Source organism: Globicephala melas, chromosome 20 (genome assembly GCF_963455315.2).
Source record: "Globicephala melas chromosome 20, mGloMel1.2, whole genome shotgun sequence".
Classification (NCBI taxonomy): domain Eukaryota; kingdom Metazoa; phylum Chordata; class Mammalia; order Artiodactyla; family Delphinidae; genus Globicephala; species Globicephala melas.
The window spans coordinates 41559689-41584748 of record NC_083333.1 but is presented as its reverse complement, the minus strand read 5'-3'; the positions used below and the strand labels follow the sequence as shown (position 1 = coordinate 41584748).

General features: G+C 57.8%; 2 protein-coding genes across 10 annotated transcripts in view; one reads left to right on the top strand and one right to left on the bottom strand.

The window, feature by feature from the left end:
* Positions 1-8473, bottom strand: part of MED24 (mediator complex subunit 24) — a 39447-nt gene extending 30974 nt beyond the window's left edge. For 3 of the 9 annotated variants that reach the window (XM_060290894.2, XM_060290892.2, XM_060290895.2), the window contains exon 1: positions 1722-1932. The gene's annotated coding sequence lies outside the window, so the exon portion shown is untranslated. Of the gene's footprint in view, positions 1-1721; positions 1933-8333 lie in introns of those variants that run through there. The other 6 variants (XM_060290896.2, XM_060290898.2, XM_060290893.1 and 3 more) reach the window with 5 other exon arrangements.
* On the top strand, positions 1362-21980 carry THRA (thyroid hormone receptor alpha). Its single transcript, XM_030839940.3, has 9 exons — positions 1362-1539; positions 12106-12453; positions 15279-15346; positions 15896-15996; positions 17935-18082; positions 18693-18898; positions 19907-20053; positions 20642-20900; positions 21496-21980. The coding sequence occupies exons 2-9, from the start codon at positions 12401-12403 to the stop codon at positions 21744-21746; spliced, it is 1233 nt and encodes a 410-aa protein (XP_030695800.1). The 5' UTR covers positions 1362-1539; positions 12106-12400; the 3' UTR covers positions 21747-21980.
* Positions 21981-25060: the final 3080 nt, after the last annotated feature.

The following is a 25060-nucleotide window of genomic DNA, read 5'->3' as shown; positions in this document are numbered from 1 at the left end:
AGCCCAATTCACATAGGCTGTTGGTCAGAACCCCACATTTGACAAGTGATTCAGTACAAACTGGGCAACTGGTAGAACAGCTCCCCTTAACACACACACACACACACACACACACACACCTCTCCAAGAGCAGAGAGTGGAGACAGGGCCCCGCCCTGGGAGCCGTGGGAAGGCTATGGCCCCCATTGGTAAAAACTGAGCTAATGACAGCAGGTGAACCGGAGGGGTAGGGGAGGGTGCTGGGGTAATTAGGGCTCTGCCTGGTGCTGGGAGATCCTGAGATGAAAGGATCTGGCGTCACTGGGTTGGTTTTATGTCCATGAATGCAGGGGTGTGTGTGTGTGTGTGTGTGTGTGTGTGTGTGTGTGTGTGTGTGTGTGTGTGTGTGTGTGTGTGTGTGTGTGTGTGTGTGTGCGTGAGGGGTGGGGCTGGCATGATGGAGACCTCTCCTTTGGGGAAGGGGATCCATTTTTACACAGCCCACCCTCCTCCTTAGACTGGCCCTGTACATTTGGATTGGGGGGGCAAACATGGGAGGAAAAACCACCTCTGTGAAGCTGAGAGTTGATGGGGTAGGGCAAGCCTTACCCCCTCCCCAGCTCAGCAAGAGGACCAGATTGTTGAGGAAGTGACTGGTGACAGTGAATAGAAAGAGCCTATACTGGAGGAGGGTGACATTTGAAAGAGGAGGCAGTGGATCAGGTAATGATGTTAGAAATGAGCCTGCAAGGGAGGTAATGGGGAAGCATACCTCCAAAAGGATTAAAAACACAGGATGATTGAAGTTAAAAGGACCTCAGGGGTAACCGTGCACAATCCTCAAATTTTAAGGTTGAGGCAGCTCTGCCACCTAGAGCGGTGGCGATTTGTTCAAGGTCACACAGTGAGTTACTGGCAGAGAAGGGACCCGAACTCAAAACAAACTCTAAACCTCCTGGGGTTTGGTATTTAGACTTTCCCCCCGACTTCTAAGGTGCAGGCGGCTCGCCGATAAGCCCTTCTCCATCCCCGTGGTGCATCTCCCCCAACCCTGCAATTCTTCCAGCAAGGGAAGGCTATTTTCTAAATGACATCTCTTCCAAAATATGTCACCAAGTACCACTCCCGCCGGAGACGCCTGGAGTGGGGCGGGCAAGTGCGGGCGGGGCGGGGGCAGAGGCGGCCGAGGGGCGGCTGGCCGGGGTCCCGGGGCGCGGCGGGGGGCGGGGGGCGGGGGACGGGAGGCGGGGGCCGGCGGCGGCGGCGGCGGCGGCGTCTAGGCGGCCTGCAGGGAGCAGCCGAGAGCCGGGCGGGCGCGCAGAGCCCGAGCCCCAGCCAGAGTGGGGCGGGGGAGGGAGGAGCTAAGAGCGGCCACCGCCTCTGCCGGAGGAGCCGCGGGGCCGCCACACTCGCCCCCCGCCCCCCCGCGCTCACTCGCACTCACACCCGGGCGCAGGAGGCGGGCGGCCCGGGCCCCACCGGCCCCCCATGGACGCCCCCGGCACGGGGCGCTGAGACCCCCGCGTCGCTGCCCAGCCCGGTCCAGCGCGCCACGCCGAGGTAAGGGGGAGGGAGCGAGGGGGCATTAATATGCAAATGCATCGCGATTGATTATGCAAAGCCGCGGGGCTCTCTGGCCAGCTCCCAGGTGGGCTGGGGGCGCCCGAGGGGTACCCGCTGCCAGCCTCAGCTTTCCTGGACGCCCCGGTGACCCTGTCACTGGCCGGGAGCTTGCAACTTACGCCCTGGGGAAGAGAGGCGTTGCTGGGAGGTCGGTGGGCCCCGGGGTTCGCCGGCGGAGATGGCGTCCGGGCCTCCCCCTCGAGGGCCCGCCCGGCCTCTGTCCGGCCCGTCCGCTGCGCATTCCCGGGCCCGGCCCCGCTGCCGGCCGCCGGAGCTCCCCCGCCCGCCGCGCCGCGGTTTGTTTACGGTGCGCCGGAGGCCTGCCCCCCCAGCTCCCACCCCTAGCCTCCCAGGCCGAGGCCGAGTGGCCTTTGCAAAGCTGCCTCCAGCTGCGGAGGGCGGTAGGAGTGGGGTGGGGGGTGGGCTTGCACTGGCCCCGGGAGGAGGAAGTCCCCCCCCTTCACCCGCCTCCCCAATTGAACATGGCTCTCTGGTTGCAACACTCCTAATTGCAAAAACGCGACTGGTTGGGGGGGTGTGTGTGTGCGGGGCGGGGGGGTGTATCTGAGGGTTCCTAGATGATTAAGGGAGTTGCAAGCTAGGGCGGTTAGGGAAGAGAGGGAGGAATGGACCCGTGTTGTGTGTGCCACCCGTTTCCCTCCCCTTGCAACGTGTCTCTGGTGCCCCTTCTCTGCCTGGGGCCTTCCCTAGTCCAGTGTGAAGGAAAAGCCTGCGGGGTGGGGGATGATAGGGGCAATGGAGAGAGCCACGCGTTTCCAGGGGTGGAGGTTGCAGAAGGAAAGTCAGTGAGATGGGAGCCCACCTCTCAGTGCTGGCTCTGGCCCCAGGAGGGGGAAGGGATGAAGGGGGCTGTTGTCCAAGATGAGGGGGGAAGCAAACGTGACATGCAGACACACAGATGTGCCCACATAGACAGCCACATGCACACCCGGGGACACCCAGGCGGATTCAAGGACAGGAGCTGCTGGACACACCCACATGGGGACAAGGGAAGAGGCTGGCTGCCACTGCACAGGGGAGCTCAGAGGGGTGAGACACACCCACAGGAGACCAAGAGCAGGGAGACCAACCCATGCACATACCCATGCACAGGGTCACATGGAGATGCTGTCACACACAACAAGGAGGAGTCGCTGTCACCCACACAGAAAAAGTCACTATCGCACGCTTGCATGAACACAGAGCAATTGCACACAGCCGTACATTACAAAAGACCCTGTCACTCACAGGCACACACGTGCTCGCATGAGCCCAGTCACACAGGCATCATCTCCTTGCCGTATCAGTCGCTGTCACTCAGTCAAACGCAAATGCAGTTACACATCAACACACGGATACACAACTTAGCAACAAGTATTTTCCTGGACTCTTACTGTGGCTCTCTGAGGTTCTGTATACCACAAAACCCCTGCTCCCATAATGGTGTAAGGCATGCATTCACGATAACATTTTCCACCTCTTTCGCTTGTCATCCCCCCCTCCCCCAGATGGTGAGCTCCTTGAGACCTGGGAGAATCTCTGGAATTGCTCTGGATCCCACCCAGAGCCTAGCATAGGAAGTGCTCTGTAAATACTTGTTAATTGATTGACTGTGGGAACTCTGGACACAGGTACACTCATTTGCACACAGTCCCAGGGCCTCAGGTGCAGAAGGCACTTACAAGGCTCCGGCCCACACAGTCACAGGTCTACAACTCTGGATGCGCACGGTGTAGCTGTGCAGTCAGGCACACCCCTAGATGGACATACAGTCATAGACTTTTCTCCTCAAGCTTCCTCCTGTCTTCTTTTTTGACGTTCTTTTTTTTTGAGGGACAGAGAAATTAGAGCAAAGAGAGTAGGGGGTAGGGGAGTTCTAGAGGGCCGAGTCATGGACCTGAAGCAGTGCTCAGTGACTTCAGGAGCTGAGATGATCCTGGTTGCTGGGGGGAGGGGGGTCTTGGGGAAACCTGGCTCCTAGGAAGCAGCCTCTATCCCCACCCCAAAAGCAAATAAGGAACCTAGCCACCCCTGCTGGGGTTGTTTGAGCCATTCCTGGGGATGCTCACGGGCCCCCAGCTGAGTTCCTGCCTCCCACCGTGAGTCTGGCCCCTTTACCCACCTCTGCCCTCCTGTCTAAACTTGGAAGCCTGCCGTAGGAGGCAGTATGTTGGTGAGTGTCTGGGTGAGTGATGTGTATTTTTGACTTGGAATTTCGCTCCAACGCTGTCTCCGCTGTGTCTCCTCCCTCCTCGCTTCTCTGCTAGTCTGTAACTCTCACCTGTCCCTGACCCCGTCGACCCCTGTTCTGGTCTCCGTTTCTGCCGCAGCCTCCTTGCTCAGAGCTGGGAACTGGTGGTGAGGTTCTTCATTCTTCTCCAGTTGTTCATACTCAAACCCCGCCCCTCGGCCCGCCTGCCCTGCCTCTGGGGTCAGCGGGAGGTTGGGGTGGGGGGCAGGGGGCTCAGCTGGCTGCTCAGGACATCCTGCGCTTCCTCAGTACTGCAGCTGCGGCCAGCGAGTTTGGGGGGCTGGGAGTGGGGGGGAGAAGGAAAGGGGGTCGGCCACTGCCCATGCTGATCTCTCAGGCTGGCAGGCTCAGCCAGGGGACACCAGCTGGGTGGAAGGCCTGGGTGTGCAGGCCATGGCTAGCCAGCTCCCAAACAGGCCAGAGAGGGGGCTCCCTCCACACTGACCCGCTGGAAGATAATTGCCCCCGGGGGCGGTGGCAGGAGTTGGCAGGACCCGGCTGAGCTGGGTCTTTGGCAGGACTCACAGTGGCCTTTCTCCACACCCCTGGCAGCTGAGACCCACCTCTGAGATGCCCAACAGCTGTGTCTGCTTTGCCCAGCCTCAGAGCCTGGTTCTGAGGGTACAGCTGCCCAGACTTCGTGAGGCCCTCTCCCATGCGCTGGCCCTCCAGCCCAGAGTGGCAAGTCTTCCGGAGAGGGAGTTTGAGCAGGGGACATCTACCATTTCTGGCCATGCTCCCCTCTAGCTGTGGCCCAGACCATGGATGAGGAGACACTGGTAGGGATTCTACCATAGAGAATCCATGGCTGCTACTGAAAGGGAAACTGAGGCTGGGTCACAGGGAACACATAGCTGGATGAAAGAACAAGATATTGTTCCTCTAGCAGGTGATATGCTGTAATGGTTAAAAACAGGGATATATATATATATATATATATATATATAGGAACTAGATCACCTGGGTCTGAATCCCAGCCCTGCCACTTGTGGGCTGTATACTCCTGGGCAAGCGATTTAACCTCTCACTTGCCTTGTCTGTGAATTGAGGAGGATAATACCTACCTCATTCAGCTTTTTGAGGATTAGAGGAGTCAGAATACATAAAATGCTTTAACAAGTGCCTGGTGCCTAACAAGCACTGGATGTGTTAGCTGTTACAACGAGGAAGTCTGTAGGTCACTTCTTGGAGAAGCTCGGTGGAGAATTGGATCTCCTAGACATCACAGGAATAGGATGGGGATGGGGGTGGTAGGGATAGTGGGTCGCTAATCTCCAGCCTCCTCAGCCTCCACGTCCCCTCTCTCTCCCTCATGAGTTTGTGCAGGCTGGAGCCCCTCTGCCTTGCCCTCCTCTGATCACCTTTTAGCTGCTTCTTAAAAGGAGCTCTTGACATCTCAGCCTGGACACACCTCCCCAGTTAGGGGCAAATGCATGAATGTTTGGGCATCACTGCATCTCTGGTTAGGACAAGTCTGAGCACTGGGAATGGGGGAGAGAAAAAACAAGGAAAGCAGGCTCTCTCCATACCCCTGCTCCTTCCTTATGAGTAGAGTACGGCACCCTTCCTCTCTCCTGGGGACCCAGCATCTCAGCTACCTGCCATTGATCAATCAACCAGGACCCAGCCCGGCTGACAGATTCCCCACCCCTGCATGGAGGGGGCATTAGTGTGGAGGACAGCGGCAGTGAATAAGGAGGGTGTTAGGCGTGGCACCTCGAGACCCAGGGTCTGTCCTGGGTTGCCACCTTTCTTCTGCATCTGGTGATAGGACTCCTCTCTCCCCCCAAATTCCTTTTATGCAGCTCCCCCAGGACAGTGGTGGGCCACTGGGGAGCCTCTGGAGTAGGGAGCTCATCTCAACCCTGGTTCTCATGGCTCTAAAGGTGCTTGGGGGACTTTTGTGCCTCTTGGGGAGGGAGGCGAGCGTGACCATGGCGGGAAGAGCGCGGGCTGGGAGTTGGAGGCTGGGTTTTCACCATTTGCCAGTTTCTGACTCTGGGCCTAGGTTTTCATAATCTGGAGACAATGATGCCCACCTCACGCAGAGTGAGGGTAAATAACATAACGTGGGGTGACACCTGTGGTCAGTCGGTATTGCATCCTGGCACTGGCACGGCAAACAACGCCTGTGGATTCTCCTCTCTTCCCAATGCCTGGAACGCTCCAGGGTGCGGATACACACGCTGCTTGGAACCAGAGACAGTTCTCCGTCTCTCACAGAGGCATCTGGGGCTGCTGGAGGGAGGGGAGCATGTGGTTTTCAGGCATATGGTGTCGCCTGCCTTCCTGGCAGGCCAGGGCTGGGGCACCAAAGGGGACCTCCCGCTTGCATGCCATTGTGTGAGGTGGTCCAGAGGGAGGGGTCAGAAGTTCTCTGGGTAGACAAGGGGAGCAAGATGGAACTTATTGGTGCCCAGAAAATGCTATCCTTGGTCCCCTGCTTTGGAGGTGGGCACCCAGCACTGGGGACTGGGGTTAAAGGTTAGGGCCAAAGGCACAGCCACACCTCCAGCAGTGGCAGAGCAGCGTGATTGGCCCCAGCCCCCAGCCCTCTCCCTCCTCTCTTACTCTTGTAAGGAAGAGATGAGCTCTTGGCTCCTAGAGCCTTAGCTGCCTGTTTCATTTTCTCTTTTACCCAGGCGCGTGGGGCGTGGGCGAGGGAAGGGGAATGGGACCTGAGGCTTTGGTGGCTATCAGCGTCTTTGTACACATCAGTGAGTGGGTGTGTTGTGCGTGCAATCCATGTATGCGTGTTTTGGGCATGTGTGGGCTGGGGAGGGCTCTGAATATCTGCTGGAATGGGGTACCCAGAGCCCGAGGCTCTGCGCATGCGGGGTGAGTGTGTGTGTCTGCACGTGTCCGTGTGTGTGCGGGAGACTCAGCTGCATTTACTTGCTCGCTCTCGCCTGCTCTCTCTCCCTCGTATGCGCTCCCCTCCCTCCCTTCTCCCTTCTCCCTCTCTCCCTCTCTCCCTCCCTCCCTCCCTCCCTCCCTCCCTCCCTCTCTCCCTCTCTCTCTCTCTCTCTCCCTCCCCCCCTCTCCCTCTCTCTCTCTCTCTCTCTCTCTGTGTCTCTCTCTCTCTCTCCCCCCTCCCTCTCTCTCTCTCTCTCTGTGTCTCTCTCTCTCTGTCTCTCTCTCTCTGTCTCTCTCTCTGTCTCTCTCTCTGTCTCTGTCTCTGTCTCTGTCTCTGTCTCTGTCTCTCTCTCTCTCTCTCTGTCTCTCTCTCTCTCTCTCTCTCTCTCTCTCTCTCTCTCTCTCTCTCTCTCTCTCTCGCTCTCTCTCACACACACACACACACACACACACACACACACAATTTTCAATCTCTCTCTCTCTCCCCATTCCCTCCCTCCCTCTCCTGGCTTCTCTCTCCCCGCTTCTCTCTTCGTCCCTCTCCCCCACCTCCCCTCCTCGGCCAGTTCTGCTTGGGTGGGGGCTATCTCCCGCCTCTCTGGGGTGCCTGGGAGAACATCCCTGCTTTTCTTTTCCCGTCCACCATTCCCTTCCCTCCTGGGCGTGCTCCCCAGGGCTTGCAGACTCCTCTCTGCAGCCTCCTCCTTGGAAGAGGGGAGTGGGGAAGGGAGGACCCCAAGCCCTGTGCCCCTGATGCCATCTGCACTGAGCGCCTTGGCCCTGTGACGTTCATGCCTCCAGCCTTCAGCTGCCCCACCTCCCAGCTCCGATTACCCGCTGGCTGCTGGGGGGAGGGCAGGGAGAGTATGCCCAGCTTGTGGGTGCTCCTAACTCTGCCTTCTTGGCTATTTGGATCTCCCCCTCCATTTCTGGGGGGAACTGGGGCAGGGGGCACGAAGTTCTGTGGGTTGACAGGGAAGGGGCTGAGCTCTTGAGCATGGATGTGGGCACAACCATCGTCAGTATGCGTGGGGGGGATGGAGGTGAGCCCTAGACTTGGGCGCCCACCTTAATGCCTGACTGGAGCTGGCCTGGGGTGGGAGGAGGGACAGGAGAGCAGCAGGTGGGTGAGGTTATGGTGGGGTTGGGCGGGAAGCACAGTCTTTGATGTTAATACTGGGCATCTGGCCCAAGTCAAGGCTACTGTTTATGTCTTTCTGTCTGTGCCTGCAGGGGGGAATTTCCTGTTATATTCTTTTGGAGGAGAGGATCCTTTTGTTTAAGTAACCTATCTCCCCCTTATATTATATCCCCCAACCCCATCTCCCATTCTCTAGCCTCCAAGGCCCCACAGTGGCTAGGAGATCAGACTTAAGGGTCACTGCCCTTACGCTCCAGAATCCATCTCATGGGGGCCCAGCGAGAGCCCACCAAAGAGGCTGCCTCAGCCCCTGCCCACCCACGCCCCCCCCGCCGCGCTTGCCAAGCTGGTGCCTCTGTCTGTGTACTCCTCTGCCATGTCACACCTGCCAAATAGTACCTCCCTTCCCGCCTTCACTCCTCCTCTCTCTGCTGGCACTAGGATAACAGCAGGTTGGGTGGGGCAGTCCCCTTCAGTCCATACCTGAGAATAGAACGGGGGGATCTGGGAGAGGAGGAAGAGGTCCCAGCCCCGAGAGGCATCTACTCCTCAACCTGCGTGCCTGTGTTGCTGCCGCAGCCTACACCATCTCCAGACTCCCGGGGCTGTTGGTGTTTGTGGCTTTCCATGGGAGCCCACGCTGGCACAGGCGGCAGTGTCTGCACACAGATGCCTGTGTTTGCCTGTGCATGCCCGTGTGTGTGTGTGTGTGTGTGTGTGTGTGTGTGTGTGTGTGTGTTTGGGCTACAGTGGCCACCTGGCCACCCTTCTTGGCCCCCATGGTGTGGAGTCAGGGCGTCAGTGCCAGATAATTGGGAGTGGGGGAGAAGTACCTCCCCCCACCCTAGCAGCAGGCAAAGGGGAAGGGGAGAGGGAGGTGTGAATCTCCCCACAGCACTATTAATAGCCCACATGCCAGGCCACCAAGAACCAGCTGTCACCGTGGAAACCATTTCTCTTCTCCCCTCCCCCCAGCCTCCATGAAGCACCCCCCACCCATCTTTCTTTGTTACCTTTCTGCCTTTGTCTCCCCTTCCCTTCTCTGTCCTCTTTTCTCCCTCACCCTTCTCTCTCCACTCCCATCTCCTTGCTGCCTTTCTTCCTCTCCCTTGGCTTCATTGTCATCCCTGCCTCTGCCCCCACCCCTGCCCATCTCTTTGTTCTTGCCTCTCCTCATCCTTCTCCCCCTCTTCCCCCATCGTCCCTTTCACCTCTCTGCTTCTTCTCTTTCTCCCATTTTCTCAGCCCCCCTCTCTCTATGTGAGTCTTTCCCTCTGTGGTTGGCAAGGAGGAGGGCTGGGCTTTCCGTAGAGCATTAAGGACAAAGTTCACGGGCCCTGACAGGTGGGGCCAAAGCCAAGAGCAGACACTCAGGAGAGTGGTGGGTACAGAATTGGGGGCTGGATTCTGGGGCAGAGAGTCCCCTCTGGCAGCCCTAGGAGTCCTTCCGGGGAGTCCCTTGGGTCCACAGGACTGCGGAGTGGGACAGTCCAGCAGCAGGAACATGGCATGGTGCCCATGGATGCCGCATTGGCCTCTTGTCTCAGTCCCCCCATTGCAGAAGCACTTAAGCTTAATGAAATGCTTCCCCCTCCGCGGGCACCTTGCCCACACTGCCACCAGGCATCTCTTATCTGACAAAGAGGGAGTGGGTGGCCAGGCCAGCCAACAGGTGGGCCTTGCCTGCCGGCTGTCCGGCCTAGTCTCAGAGCCCCATAGCTCCAGCCCTCTGCCTCTTGGGGGGATGCTGATCGTCTTCCTCTGCAGGGGATGTGCCAGGCTGGCACTGGGGGAATTGAGGAGGACTCCAGGAGGAGGGGAGAGAGGCTGCCCTTCAGCATGGGTATCTCTGCCCCGCCCCCCTGCCCCACTGCCCACAGCTAACACAGGCACATGTGCTATGTGCCTCCCCGCATGCTGGGCCCTCTGCCTGCCCTGTCGCCTCAGAGGCCCAGGTATGTCCCCAGAGAGATGACAAGGACTCCCCAGGGGTTCCAGCCTCCTGCTAGGTGCCAGGCAAGGGTGCCCTAAGCAGTGAGGGCAGGACCTTGCTTCCCTGCCCACTACCAGGGGCTCAGTGGAGCCTGGGTGGCATCAGGCACCGTTCGGCTCAGCATAGAGGTGAGGCAGAGTGGGGGCCTCCTCCCTCCACCCCCTGCAGCAGGCACGTGCAAGCCCTTGGCAGTGCCCAGCCACATTTGGAGTTAAGGCCAGGCTGGGTCGGGGGAAGGGAAAAAAAACATGGTGGCTTAGGTTGGCACTGCCCCAGGTGTGCCCTGTAGCAACTGGCGGTAGCAGAAGTCAGGGGGAGGGGTCTTCCAGAGCTGTGGCCTGGGGCAGGAGCTGCCCATGCCATGTGCTGCCGCCGGTGCTCCCTGCCTGGTCTGGCCCGTAGCCGCTGATACCCATTCCCACACACCCCGGTTCCCTTCACCTGCCTCCAGGGCCTGCTCGCGCGGCTGCCCCTCTCTCAGCATGCCCACTCCTGTGCCTGCCTCCTCCCCTCCCCGGGGGCACTCGGGCCTCAGGCTGGCGAGTGGATTTTTCCAGCTTCTGTAAACAAGTGGTGGCAGTATGCCAGGTGGGCAGGAGACGGGCGGGGGCAGCACCGCAGCCAGGGTGTGCCAAGCACCGAGGCACAGTCTTGGGGGGTGGGGGAGACAGGGAGACACCCAGACCCAGAGAGAGAGAGAGAGAGAGACATTCAGATGCAGACAGACAGACCAAAGGAAGCTTCACTGGGCACAGATAGAAGTGGAAACAGAGGCGACAGAAAATAGCCCTCTATTGTCCAGCCCAAGGCCCACGCCTGCCTCAGCCCCCAGCCCCTCACTGCTCTGGCTGAGAGCAGCAGGCCCCTATGCCCAGGCTCTGGGCATCCCCACCCACTCCTTCTCCCCCCATCTCCACCCCTTAGGGCTGGCTACGCCATTATAAATTTATAACAGGAATTTCTCCGCAAGCCAAGAAAAACTTGACCTACTTTCTTGACGGCTCCCTGGGCTAAGGCTCCCTGCTCGCACCCCTCCACCCCATGTCTCCTGTCCAGCCCCCAGTGCCCAGTTCTGGTCTGCGGGGGCATCGAAAGCAGAGTAGGCCACCCTTCTGTACTACTGCCCTGCTCCCCAGGATGGGGACTTGTCTGAGTGCAGAGGCCCTGTCCCATGGTCCAGCCCGGTCCTACCCTGCCCAGTGGCCTGACTTATCTCTCCTTGCCCCTCCCACCCTGGCTCCTTATCAGTTCCTAGGGGTGGGGCCGGGGGGGCCCAGGGGCAACGACTCTGGTGCAGCAGCCACTCGATGGAGGCTGTGTGCGGAGAGCTGCGCCTTCTGTCCCCTCTCACGTGCCCACACCTGCCTTGTGTGTGCAGACACAGAGCCTCGGGTCTGCAGGCTGGGGTCAGCGGAGCAGCATGGGGGGAATGGTTGGCCCAGGTGAGCACTGCCCTGGACCCCAGATAGCAGGACAAGGCAAGCATCGGAGGCAGGCTGCTCACTAGCTGTGCCAACTCGAGTGAATGGTCGGGCTTTCTGAGGCTTTATTTCCTCACCTGTGCAGCTCTGATACCAGAGGGCCTATATTCTCTATTCCATTAACGCGGGTTAGTTTCCTTTCCCCTCCTCTTGCCATCCTGGTGGGTGGCAGCTCAGCTAAACCGACTGGGAAGTCTGGTCCTCAGACTGGGAAGTGTGATTCGGGACCTTGTATGGGAAGCTCCTTGGGAGGCCGGGATTGGGGAGTCGTAACTGAGCCAGCAGCCGGGGAGGTCGTCTCCCTACCATTTGCAATGCCCCTCTCCGTGAAGGCACCCACGTGGGCATTCAGGATCCCTGCATGCTGCCCCCACAAACCACACTTCCTTCTCCAGTACCCCCCATGCCTGGGCTGAAGCTGCCCATCTCTGGTGGCCTCTTGCCCTGTAATACTGATAAGTTTTAGGGAAACTGGGGGGTGGTAACAATAGCTGATGTTTAATAGACGCCTGTTAAGGGCCAGGCACTTGGAATGTGAGGACTGAGACGAGGTACATGGGTGACCTCATTCTTTCCCTCCATCACTTTCCATGTCTGGGGAGCAGGATGTGGCTCTCCAGTCTTGCCTGCTGTCTGTTAATCTGAAGGGTTGTCCTGGTGCCTGCCCTCCATGACTACCACCATCTCGTTACGAGCCCCCAAATGTTGGCACCAAAGGAATCCTATTCACCCAGCCCCACCATGGCGCCGCCTTATCCCTGCCTCTTTCCTCTCTCTGCAGGGACCTCCGGACAGGACAAGATTCCGAAGCTACTCCCCCAGCCCAGGACCCCCCCACAGACCCGGCTTCCCCCACAACCCCACTATCTGCCACTCCCTGGCCCCTCTCACCGCCCGCCCCCCTTGGGGCACAGGGCATGGTGTGAAAGGCCAAGTGCTGAGGCGGGCACCATGGGTGCTGGGCCCTAGGGCCTGGGTGGCGGGGGGTGGGCGGCCTGTGGGCGTGCCGGGGGGGCCAGTGTGCCCACCCCAGTCTCTTGGCGTGCTGGAGGGCATCCTGGATGGAATTAAAGTGAATGGAACAGAAGCCAAGCAAGGTGGAGTGTGGGTCAGACCCAGAGGAGAACAGGTAATGGGTCTGGCAACTAGGTCGTGCCAACTCCTAGGCAACAGGAAGGGTCACCTGGCTGGGCCCGAGAGAGTGGAGCTTGGGCCTTTTAAGCACCTCTGGGGGGATGGGCATGAGGCCAACAAGCCTGCTGCCTACCTTTGCCCAGGAGATGAGGTCATGTTCCCATGCGGCAGGGAATTAGGCACCTCAATGGAAAGATGCCCATTTTGAAAGGGGGAGGTGATTCAGAGCAGAGTAATTACAGGCAGCAGGCACGTGGCCCCTCCCTTGACAGTGCTGGGAGTCTCCAATGCCCCCCAGTGTCCCCTCAGCCACCCTCACCTGAGCATGTGGAATCCAAGCCTTGCCATTTCCCTCCTCTCCCTACCAGGTTGTTCACTTCTGACCACCAGCGTGTTGTCCAGAAGCCATGGTGCATGTGACATGACATTTCAGGGCACATGCACCAGTAGCTGTTGGTCACAGCTCACGCTTATATTTGGAACCTATTGGGAGCCTCACAAGCTCTTCCTTGTTCATGGGCAAGGGCGGGCATTGCCATGGGGCTCCTCCCAGGAAGTGAAAGTGAATGCCAGCTATGAAGGTTTTGCTCCCACGTGGAGGAGGCATCAGCCCTGCACACGCAACTAGGGATGGGTTACCTACTATCTGCATTGTGCTTCAGGAGCCCAGAGGGTCTCTGCCTCTCCCATCAGCTCCAAGTGGCACAGAGCTCAGTCTCAGTTGGCGTGGTGCCCTGGGAGCTGGGTACAGCCTGTGCCTATGGCCAGGGAGAGGGTGGGGGAGGGGGTGCTCTGGGGAGTAGTGTGGCCGTTGCCTAGGAGACCAGATCCTGAGCCAGGAGGCCGGAGGCCTGGCCCAGCAAAGCCCTGGGGCCCAAGACTGGGTCCCTGGAGGGGTAGAGGAAGTGGATGGGGCTGGCAGCTGGGTAGGGCAATGGGGGTATCCCCCCAACCCAATCCCCACCCCTGGGGGCTCTGAAAAAGATTTAACCTGTCATTGCGTAGCTCTCACTTACAGCCTCTGTACCTCCCTGCCCAGACTTCTGTGGATCTGGGAAAGTCTGCTGCTAACTCTGAGAAAGGCGGGAATGCCAGTTCCTGGTCCCCCAGGACTGCAGCCCCTCCCCTGTCTGCCTCCCCTCCCCCATGTCCCTGCGCCACCTTGTGGCTGTCCCTGGGACTGCACCCAGAGGCTGTGAGTCTAGTTAATTGCTGAAGACTGCCAGCTCGACTGGGGCCTAGGTGGCCGGGGAGTTCCCCCCACACCCACCCCTCCAGAGGCAGGAGGGAGATTCGACCCTCGAACTGTTGTAGACATCAGACAGGGGTAATCCCCAGGGCGTGTGGAACACAGAGTTGTCTGTGGCTGTGACCCTGGCCAAGGTCACTGTGTCAGTGTGTTGGGAGCCGCATCAGGCCCCAGGCGGGTGGAGAGAGGGCGGAGGACCCTGCAACATGCCACACACAGGGTGGGTGTGGGAGGTTATACAATCCGTGCATGCATGTAGAAAGCTTATGTAACCTGTGTGTGCCGAGGTTATGTAACATGTGTGTGGAGAGGCTGGCAACATATGTGTGCAGTGGCTGAGGGTTGCTAATACCTTACTTGGAGGGGCCCAGCATCCTTGTCCTGGCTCTGACTCCAGCCACAGTGTCACCAGCACAAGTGGGGCCTAGGTTTGCTGCTCTGTTAAAGGGAGGCCATGGACTGGGCAGCTCTGGGAGTCCCATCCTTTTCTCATATTCTTGGGTCTAGGTTCTAGTGGGCCACTGTGGTTATTTAATTTACTTTTATTTTAATTTTTGGCTGGTGTTGGGTCTTCGTTGCTGCACGTGGGCTTTCTCTAGTGGTGGCGAGCGGGGGCTACCGTTCGTCGCGGTGCGTGGACTTCTCATTGCGGTGGCTTCTCTTGTTGCAGAGCACGGGCTCTAGGCACGCGGGCTTCAGTAGTTGTAGCACGCGGGCTCAGTAGTTGCGGCATGTGGGCTCAGTAGCTGTGGCAGACACGCGGGCTTCCGTAGTTGTGGCTCGCGGGCTCTAGAGCGCAGGCTCAGTAGTTGTGGTGCACGGGCTTAGTTGCTTCACGGCGTACGGGATCTTCCCGGACCAGGGCTCGAATCCGTGTCCCCTGCGTTGGCAGGCAGACTCCTAACCACTGCGCCGCCAGGGAAGTCCCACTGTGGTTATTTAGCGTGTGTGCATGACCTGGAAATCAAGTCACATGTTCACTGGGGGGAGGGGCATGGTATTATTAGGTGCCCGTCTAGAGGGTTGTGTAACATGTGGGCATATCCTAGAGGTCATATAACACATTTGAGAAAGCCTTGAAAGTTGCATAGATATAGATGGTAGAACCTGCTGCTTGTTTACCGTGCCTGGGTTTGTACTGAAGGCAGCAGAGTTGTTCGTGTGTGCTGGTCTTATGTTGCACACATTTGTGTGTATTCTAAAGGTTATATAGCTTTAAGCATGTCCTGAAGATTCTTTCTGCATATGTGTCATGTACTGAAGGCTTGAATATGTGGCTATCTTATAGATTATGGGCGTGCTCGTGTGTGTGTGTGTGTGTGTGTGTGTGTGTGTGTGTATGTTGGGGCCCTAGAACATGCTTGTGCCCCAGCCAAGCCCTTTATCTCTCTCCCCAAAGCTTCCAGATAGCTGGACCCTTCTCAGTTTTGTCAGTTGACCTGGGGGTGGGAGGTAGGATGAGGACACAAGAAGGAGGGAGTCAGGCGTGGGGGATGACTTCAGCCTATGGAATGAGAAGGGGGGCTGCCCAAGGACTGCTCTCTGATTCGGCCCACTTTGCCCCCATCCAGTGCCAGGTCACCAGATGGAAAGCGAAAAAGAAAGAACGGCCAATGTTCCCTGAAAACCAGCATGTCAGGTGAGCCTGGCTGCGTGTGGCCTTCCTTCCCACCCTCAACCCGACAGAACCAGGCCGGGACAATTCCAGGGCCTGGGCCTATACCAGCAGTTCCTGTGTCCCACAGGGAGAGCCTCCTGGAGAGCGTGGGATGGACTTGTCTGGGGTGAGAGGGTTGATGTGGGGCACGCTCCAGCCTTTGAGGATGGATTAGGTCAGGAAGGGCCTCTTCCCTTCCCCCATAACTCCCTTGCCCGAGGTCCCCAAGATGAGCTGCTCTGACATTTGCTTCTCCTTCTCCCATATCCCCTGCCCCTGGCATGCAGCAAGAGAAAAGCCCTGAATGGGGCAGTCAGAAGAACTGGATTCTCCATATTCTTAGGGAAGGGGATGGACAAGGTGACCTCTGATGTGTCTCCAGGATTATACCTGGAGACAGAGAACCCTTCAGGGAGGTTGGGCTAGGGGATGGGCCAGGAAGGAAAAGCTGGGGGATGGAGAAAGTATAGGAGCCTCTCTGCTGGGGACCCAAGCCATGCCTGCCTGCCTGCCTCCCTTCCTCCCTCCCAGGGTATATCCCTAGTTACCTGGACAAAGACGAGCAGTGTGTCGTGTGTGGGGACAAGGCAACCGGTTATCACTACCGCTGCATCACTTGTGAGGGCTGCAAGGTATGGACCAGCCAGCTCCTGCCCCTCCCCCACCACCTGAGCTCCACCCTCCCCCCCTGCCATCACATTCCCTTTAAGTCCCTCAGCACCTGGCACAACAGACAGCTCTATAAACATGTAAGCTGAAGCGCACCTGTTATATCCTCATTTCTCTTCTCTTATTCATTCATTCATTCATTTGTTCATTCATAATCCCTGCTCAGCCACTCATAGGTAAGATGCCTAATCTCTCTGAGCCTCAGTTTCTTCATCTATAAAATGGGGATAAACATACTACCTACTTCATAGAGTTGCTAGAGGAATAAAATGAGATAACGCACATAGAGTACTTAAAACAGCACCAAGTACAAAAGAAGCACTCAATACATGTCTGCTTTCATCCATCCATTCAGTGTATTAAGCGTGAGATGTGCAGTATGTGTGCCTCCCTCAAGTTGCTCACAACCTACCAGAGAAAGACTGACATCAGTTAAACAGCATCAGTGTTTCTCAAAACGTAGTTCCTGGACCACCTGCAGTACTTGTTAAGTGCAGATCCCAAGGCCTCATCCCAGCCCTACTCAATCAGAATGTTTTGTGGTGGAATCTGCCTTGGAGTGCTTCCACTGCACCTGAAAGGGTGAGAACCAGTGCTGGGGGGCATGGCGGAGGCCAGAGAAGAGGATGGCAGAGTCTCCCTGGGCAGAGCGGGTCTCTGGCTTGAAGAGGCTTCATTAGATCTCACTTTGGACACATCAGCCTACATGGTTTTCCCAGGATCATCACTTCCTGACAATGTAAGACCTTTCAAGAAACAGAAAGCTTTAAGAATGTGTCAAGGCTTCAAGTTCCTCTCTTTCCTGGTGTCGTCAATCAGACCAAGACCACCAGGGATATAGAGTCCCCTAGCAGTGTTCCTGCAAGCAATGCCAGCAGTGTAATATAGAGCCAGGAACCTCACCCTCAAGGGCATCTGAGTCCCAGCGGGGCATCCCGAAAGGACAGAGATGCCTTCCCACTCCTAGAGAGCCTGATGTTGTAGGTCTAGCGTGAGGCCCGCTAGCGTGAGGCCCAAGAGTCTGTATTTTTGATGGCTGCCCAAGGTGATTTTAATTGCACCCCAGAATCTGAGAGCTCAGACCTTGTGTCTTATACCTCAGGTCCAGTTCTGAGTGTCTGCTGCCATTTAGCCATATGACTTTGAGCAAAGTGCTTAATCTCTCCAAGCTGCAGTTTCTTAGTCGGCAAAATGGAGATAATAACAGTTCCTACCTCACGGGGTTGACGTGAGCGTTAAATGTGATGATACAGGAAAGAAAAGGCTTATAAGTGCCCGACACATAGTAAGTATGCAGCAGACATTAGCTCTTCATATTATCACTGCCATCTTGAGTCTTGAGGTTTTTCCTTTAAAGCAAAGACTAAACTCTGTATATAAAATTGAAAATATTCTCTTCATGCTACTAGAGTTCATACCCAATGCCTTTTCTTAACTTTTTGACCCCCCGCCCCCCATTTCACGAATTCCACCTGCATGGGCAACAGGCAGCATGTATGAGAATGGTTTTGGGGCCAGTGTTGTTTTTAGAGTCGTTTAACAGGATGGAAAATCAGGTATTAATTGGTGTCCAAAGCGGCTATTCCTTCAGGCCTCTGAGCACCTCACACCATCCCAGGCTCAAATCTCCTAACTGCGGTCACCATCCTTAACTCTGCCAACGCCACTACCCATGTACCCCGGCCCCTAGGCAGCTGGGGGGCTGAGGATGTGTATTTCTAAGTCCTGGCAGAGCCCAGTGATGCTGGGCTTGCTGTGTCGAGAGGATGCCAGGTTCCCTCACTAGCTCCCCAGCCCGCCGCCCCCCACCCCCGCCAACCCCAGAGAACTGCACGGTTGATCCAGGAAGGGAGGGTTGTGATCACAACATGCTCCGTCTCCCTGCCCTCCCCCAACTCCAGGGCTTCTTTCGCCGCACAATCCAGAAGAACCTCCACCCCACCTACTCGTGCAAATATGACAGCTGTTGTGTCATTGACAAGATCACCCGCAATCAGTGCCAGCTGTGCCGCTTCAAGAAGTGCATCGCTGTGGGCATGGCCATGGACTGTAAGGGGATGGGTGGGGGAAGCGGGCCAGGCAGCTGTGGGAGGGGGGTGCGTTCAGACACGGCAGCTCCCTTCCAGGTACCCACAGAGCAGAGGGACAGTCTGGGTCAGGCTGGTGGCAGAATGAATGTTCAGAATCTTGGTCCCTGCTGCCCTCATCTCTGAAGAAAAGGAAACAGGATCCCTCTCTGGGCTCGGGGCATGGGCCCCAGTGCCTGCCTGCCTTTCACCACTCCAGGGCCTTAGAGTTGTTGGGTAGAAATAAGTCCTGAGTACCCCCCCCCAAGAGCACAGTGTCTCTGACTACTAGAGAAGGCACCCCACTTCTGGGTGAGAGAGGGCATTTTTCATTAGCTAGGGATTGGATGGTACAGTCTTCTAGTAACTACTGTCACCATAGCCCTTTAGATCAGAACATGGTCTTCCTCTGCGTCAGCCCAAATTGGAGTTGATGTGGTCTCAGTGATCATTCAGGATCCAGGTTGTGCCACCCGACTGCTAGGTGATTTGGGAAGTCACTTAGCCTCTCTTGGCCTACTGGGAAGCATAGTTTCTGAGTGGGTTACGGAGCGTGCCATGCAAAGGGCATCGTATCTGTCTGTTGTTGACAGTGGTTCTAGATGATTCGAAGCGGGTGGCCAAACGCAAGCTGATTGAGCAGAACCGGGAGCGGCGGCGGAAGGAGGAGATGATCCGATCACTGCAGCAGCGACCAGAGCCCACTCCCGAAGAGTGGGACCTGATCCACGTTGCCACGGAGGCCCATCGCAGCACAAATGCCCAGGGCAGCCATTGGAAACAGAGGCGGAAATTCCTGGTAAGGAGAGAGGGAGCACGGGGGAGCGGCAGCCAGGTAGCCAGGAGAGGAGAGTGAACTCAGAGTCTTGCCTCCTCTGGAAAGCCTTCTTAGTTTAGTCTGACCCAAGGCTGATAGTCTCCACGACTTGACAGTGCTGATTCGTACACCTGTGTGTGTGTCGCTGCTATCAGGGTCCTGCCTTTTCCATCTGACTGGGAGCTCCATGAGGGCAGGGCCTTGCCCTCCTCATCGAATTTCCAGTGAACGGAGGTGAGCTCTCCTCTTTTTCCCGCCCACAGTGACTGGGAGGAAGGGTGAGGACACAGTCATGTAACAGCATTTTGGGGGACCTCTTGGTTGCTGGGCATTGTTTTAGGCCCCGGCAAAACTGAGTGCCAAGAAAATGGCCAGCTTGGGAGGAGACGGATAGTTGGTTGTGTATGGTGGGGAAGGCAGAAAACTCCTGGCGGAGTGTGTCCGCATGCGGAACAGTACGCTGTTAGGAGCACTGACTCTGATCCCAAGCGCGTGTGTGCGTAACTTGTCGGGGATCAGACTGCCCGGGTTCAAATCCTGGTTCTACCACTTACTAGCCACATGACCTTGGGCTTATTACTTAGCTGCAGTCTGTCTCAGTTTCCTCATCTGTGAAATGATGGTAAGTATAACATCAACTAATGGTGATAAGTCGTGGTGAGGATTAAATGAGATAGTATGTGTAAAACACATGGCTTCATGCCTAGTTACATGTTAAATATTCAGTAAATCTAGCTTCTATTGTTATGACATTACCTCTACTGCTATTATGATCCTTGTGATTATTAGCCAACTTGGAGCTCTGATGCTGGTGTATTCTCTGCCCCAAGATGGGAGAAGCCTTAGACCTGGGTTGGGACACAGCTGTCCCCAGGTGCTGGTGGCCCCGCCTCCCCAAGCTGCCTTGGAGCTCCCCCTGGTGGGCAGGGAGCCTCTGTGAGAGGTTGAAAGGGGTCTGCAGCCCCAGCTGACCCCCATCTCTCCCTCTAGCCGGATGACATTGGCCAGTCACCCATCGTCTCCATGCCGGACGGAGACAAGGTGGACCTTGAGGCCTTCAGCGAGTTTACCAAGATCATCACCCCGGCCATCACCCGCGTGGTGGACTTTGCCAAAAAACTGCCCATGTTCTCTGAGGTGAGTGGCAGATGGGAGGAGAGACACGGTGCCACGCTGGAGGGAGACCTCGGGCTGCTCCCCAGATCACCCAGTCCCAACTCGTGCTCATCTGAAGCTCTCTGGATGGGGAGCAATTCCTGTAGGTCAACACAGCCAACACACACGCACGCACACATGCACACACATACACGCACAGGGTGAGCTGATCCCTAAAGAACCAGCAGGCTCCACGGGCCCAGCCTCCCCAGCCCGTCCCTTCCTGTCTCCCCTGAAGTCTACGCAGCCATCCTGACTCTGGAAGTTCTCCTTACTTTAAAGAGCACTGACTCTGGGAACAGGCTGCCCTACTGGCTTGTGACCTTGGCCACGTGGCCTAACTCCCTATACCTCCCTTTGCTCATCTGCGGTGGGCATGGAGGTACTGACGGAACCTAACTCAGAGGCACGGTTGGGAGAGTTAATGAAACAGGGCAGATCCATCGCTCATTGCAAGAGAGCTGTTCAGAGCACACGTTCCTGGCCCGTGGTGGCCTTGCGGCTCCCAGGGGGCCCCCGCAGGCGATGCTTACGGGGAGGGGCCTGCTGAGTGTCCCTGTGGTTCTGCAGCTGCCTTGCGAAGACCAGATCATCCTCCTGAAGGGGTGCTGCATGGAGATTATGTCCCTGCGGGCGGCTGTCCGCTATGACCCCGAGAGCGACACCCTGACACTGAGCGGGGAGATGGCTGTCAAGCGGGAGCAGCTCAAGAATGGCGGCCTGGGTGTCGTCTCCGATGCCATCTTTGAACTGGGCAAGTCACTCTCTGCCTTTAACTTGGATGACACGGAAGTGGCTCTGCTGCAGGCTGTGCTGCTAATGTCAACAGGTACCGAGGCCTGGCTGGGAGGGCTCAGGAGCGTCCAGGGGCCCAGAGTTTGGCTGGGCCCTGGGCCTGTCACGCTCCTTCTTTAACCCCGTGGTCTCTCTGCTCCACAAAGCTACCTCTCTGTCCCCTGCTCTTTCACCCACCCCCACTCTGTTCTGATATCCAGGCCCATCTCTTACCTCCCAGTCCCTCCTCTCCTCCTATTCTGGCTTCATTTGTTCTCTCTGCCCCCACCTGCTCTCTGTCTCTCCCAGACCCCTCTGTTCCCCATCCCCTACTCTGTTCCCATTCACCTTCTCTCCCCCATCCCTCCTCTGTCCTCAGTCCCCCTTTCTTGCCCCTAACTCCCTCTGTATTGCTCTCCCCACCCCATCTCTCTGTCCGCTAGTCCTGCCCTGTCTCCAGGACTCCTCTCTTTCCAGGCCTACCTCTTGCCCTCTGTCCTCTTTACCTGCCCCTCCACCCCCCGGTCCCCTCCCTCTGCCCTGCGGTTGCCCCTACACTTGCCCAGAACGTGTTTTTCTTCCCTCTCCCCCAGCCTCTCCGCCTCTGCCCCCCTCCGCCCACTCACCCGCCTGCCCCTCCTTCCCCGCAGACCGCTCGGGCCTGCTGTGTGTGGACAAGATCGAGAAGAGTCAGGAGGCGTACCTGCTGGCGTTCGAGCACTACGTCAACCACCGCAAACACAACATTCCGCATTTCTGGCCCAAGCTGCTGATGAAGGTGACTGACCTCCGCATGATCGGGGCCTGCCACGCCAGCCGCTTCCTCCACATGAAAGTCGAGTGCCCCACCGAACTCTTCCCCCCACTCTTCCTCGAGGTCTTTGAGGATCAGGAAGTCTAAAGCCTCAGGCGGCCAGAGGGTGTGCGGAGCTGGTGGGGAGGAGCCTGGAGAGAAGGGGCAGAGCTGGGGGCTGAGGGAGACCCCCACACCTCTTCTCTCCTCCCTCTCGTCCTCGGATAGATTCAGCTCCCCACACACACACACACACACACCCCCCGCATTGCCCCGTCCCTCCTCAGAACCTCCAGCCCTGGGGCAGGGCAAACAAATGAACTTGCTATGAAAAGGACAGTGTGGGAGGTGGGGGGGGGGGGTCAGGGGGCAGGGGGGACCGTGTCCTGCAGTTCCCAGGACCCCGTCCTCCGAGAAGGTAGGAGAAGGGAGGGAGAGCTAAGAGGGGACAAGCCATCTTGACCGTAGGGGATGGAGGGATGGGGGAAGATGCCCTCAACTCACCCCCTGCACACATGCAAGAGAGAGCCCCCCGCCCAGTCTCTTGGCCTAGGTTCCCCCTCCAGGCTAAGGGCCTCTCTGCTTCCCCAGATGCCTGGGTGCAAAGAAAGGCTTGGCTTGGCCCCTCCCCTGGAGGTTAAAAATTACAGTCATTCTAACTGCACTTTGGAAACCAGGCACGGAGACAAGATAAATGAAGAAGTACTAGACAGAAGAAAAAAAGAGAAAAAAGAGAGAGCGAGCGATTGATAGAGAGATGATATTAAGTTATTAACTGAGGCTGGCCAGAGGGGAGGACCCCCCCACCCCCAAGCACTTTGAGAGCTGCCCCTCCTCCCCCCACATCAGAGAGAACTGCCCCCCGCACCAGGTCCCCAGGGGTAGGGCTGCCGATCAGAGCTGTGAGTTAATACAACAGGGTCCTGGCCACCCCCCCTTGCCTTGCCCCTCCTCTGTGCCCCTTTGGCACCCCCGCGCCAGTACTCCCTCTGCTCTCTGCCACTCGTGCCCGCTGAGTTCCATCTACCTCTCACGCTGGATGCCAACTGGCCCCTCACCAGCCTGCCCTGCTGCCCGCACAGCTCCCCTTTCAAGTGCCCAGCCCCAGGTGCCTCTCCCTGTGTCCCCCACCAGCTCCTTCCGCATCGTGGCACCCACACAGGAAAAACTGTGGCTCAAGGTCCCGCCCTCCTCACATCCTGCAGTATTAGCTACGATCCAGATGCTGCTGCCCTGGGTGGGGGGGGGGCGGTGTGCGTGAGCTTCTCCGAGAGCCTCCACCCCCCTCGGCCCCTGTTTCCATCTGTCTGCTGGGCTCTCTCTAACCCCTGCCCTCCTCCTTTCCACTCCCACTCGATGCACTATCCCAGACTCCGGGCAGGCAGGCACCGGAATGGGGGTGCTTAGATAAGTGGCACTTAGTCGAAGCCCCGGGGGAGGGGGTGGTTGGTGCTCCTCCTCTTTTCTTTGAAGCTCTTCAGGCCAGCCGCCCCTGTGCCCCCGGAACCCCTTTCCCCTCTTCTTTTCTCTAATTCAGGGACTTTGGCTTGAGCCACCTCCCACCCTCCTGGTGAGGAGTGCTCTGTTGGTCTGCACTTGGGTGAGCTGCCCTCCTCCTCCCTTTGGCTATCGCCCACTCCGCAGGCGAGAGAGGGAGGGAGGAGGTAGCCCTCTGAGGGTGGGGGGAGGGGAGGGTGGGGGAGGGACGGAGCAGACCAGAGGGCCCTGGGCTCAGGGCTGCATGTCGGCAGGGATGGATGGGTGGACACAGATGCCCCCGGAAGCCATGGGGAATGGGGCAGGGGGCGGGGGGAGGGGTGCCAGGGCTTCCTGCGCTTTGCACTATTGGGGCAAAAATGTCTTAAGCAGTGGGGAACCTGCCACCCCACCCTGACCCTCAGCCTGCCACAGCCCCCTTCACACACACACACACACACACACACACACACACACACACGAAGGCAATGCTATGCTGCCCATCAGGGCATGTCCTTCCCCCACTGTTCAGGTGTTCCGACAGGGCTGGAGGGCCTAGAAGAGCATCTGCTATCACCTGTGCATGTGCCTGCCCAGCCCCCCTTGGGTTCGTGGGCTGCCCGTGCTGTCCTTGTCCGTCTCTACCCTCTCGCTCTCCTGGGGTACTGATTCCTGTATTACTCCAGTCCCATGGATAAGCCCTCTTGTACCCTCCTCCCACCCCCTGGGGGCCCAGTGGAATTCCTGACCTGTCTGCAGTCTCTCTATCCCTCCATCCCCACGTCCACCCCTCCGTTCCCATTCTCAGCCATGCCCATGGTGGAGAAAAGGCCTTCAAGAGGCCTGGCCTCTTACAGGCACTTGGGAATCCCCCCTCCCCCTCCCCCTCCCCAATCATATGAGCTGTGATCCCCCACTCCTCCCTGTAACCCCCGACCCCTCCCCCCACTCTCAGTGACGTGGGGTGTATGTGTGCGTTTCTCTGTGTGAATGTGTGAGCAAGTACACGTGGTGGGGGAGGAGCCGGGGGGACTCAGGAGCGCCACGCACCTGCTCTAGAGAGGCAGCTGTCCCAGTCCCTGCTTTGGAAGTGAGGGACAGGGCCCTCTCCTGGGGGCCATTGGTGCTAATGAGGGGGATGGCCTTGACGTGGGTGCTTAGCATGCCTCCCCCAGTATTGGCCCGGGGCACTAGGGCAGGCAGAGTGGGGCAGCAGGTGCAGTGTTGGTGGGAGGAGGGTGCCAGGCCAGGACAAGGGGGTGCCAGAGCCATGACCACTACCCCACCCCCACCACCCGCCTCTCCATCTCAGTATTCCCCCTCCCATCACTCATAACACACATACCTCATCCAGCCTCCTCCCTGCTCAGACTTGGGGAGGGTGGGGGTGGAGGAGCCCCTACCCCTTCCCCTGGTGGCGGGTCTACAGGGCTGGGAGAGGGCAGGGCGTGTGACACAGACACCGTCCATAAGGGGGACAGTAATTCCTGCCCTGGGAACTCCTGGGTGGGAGGAGGGGGACACTTCCTTGCAGGCGCTACTGAATGTATGAGAAGCTGGTGCTGGGGTGGGGGGAGGGGGGCTGTGGCCAGAAACAGGGAAGGAGGTAGGTCCCTTCCCCAGGGAGGGGTGGGGCCAGTAGGGGTGACTTGGGGGCTCCTACTCCTGCCCCACGTTGACAATCAGTATGTCTGTTTTGTGCGATTTTTCACCCCGTTGTGTTCTGGGTCAGGATTTTAAAGAAAGATATTTTTATGGTAATTGTTGCTCGTCTATTTTACTATATATTTATGTAATAAATATATGATGAAAATAATCCCCTTGGGCACCCCCCCCTTAGACTTGTGTGCTGTTTCCCTGTATCCTCCCATCTGCTGGCCAGAGGACCCACCCCACAAACTGACCAGGTGGAGAGGTGTGCCCCCAGCCTTGGCCACGCTTCCGCC

What these genes read in the sequence shown, in the direction of transcription:
- THRA (XM_030839940.3), top strand. Translation starts at nt 12,401, where the DNA reads ATGGAACAGAAGCCAAGCAAGGTGGAGTGTGGGTCAGACCCAGAGGAG. An exon ending in TCAGACCCAGAGGAGAACAG is followed by an intron (nt 12,454 to 15,278) that starts GTAATGGGTCTG and finishes GCCCCCATCCAG; the next exon opens with TGCCAGGTCACCAGATGGAA. An exon ending in TGTGGGCATGGCCATGGACT is followed by an intron (nt 18,083 to 18,692) that starts GTAAGGGGATGG and finishes TGTTGTTGACAG; the next exon opens with TGGTTCTAGATGATTCGAAG.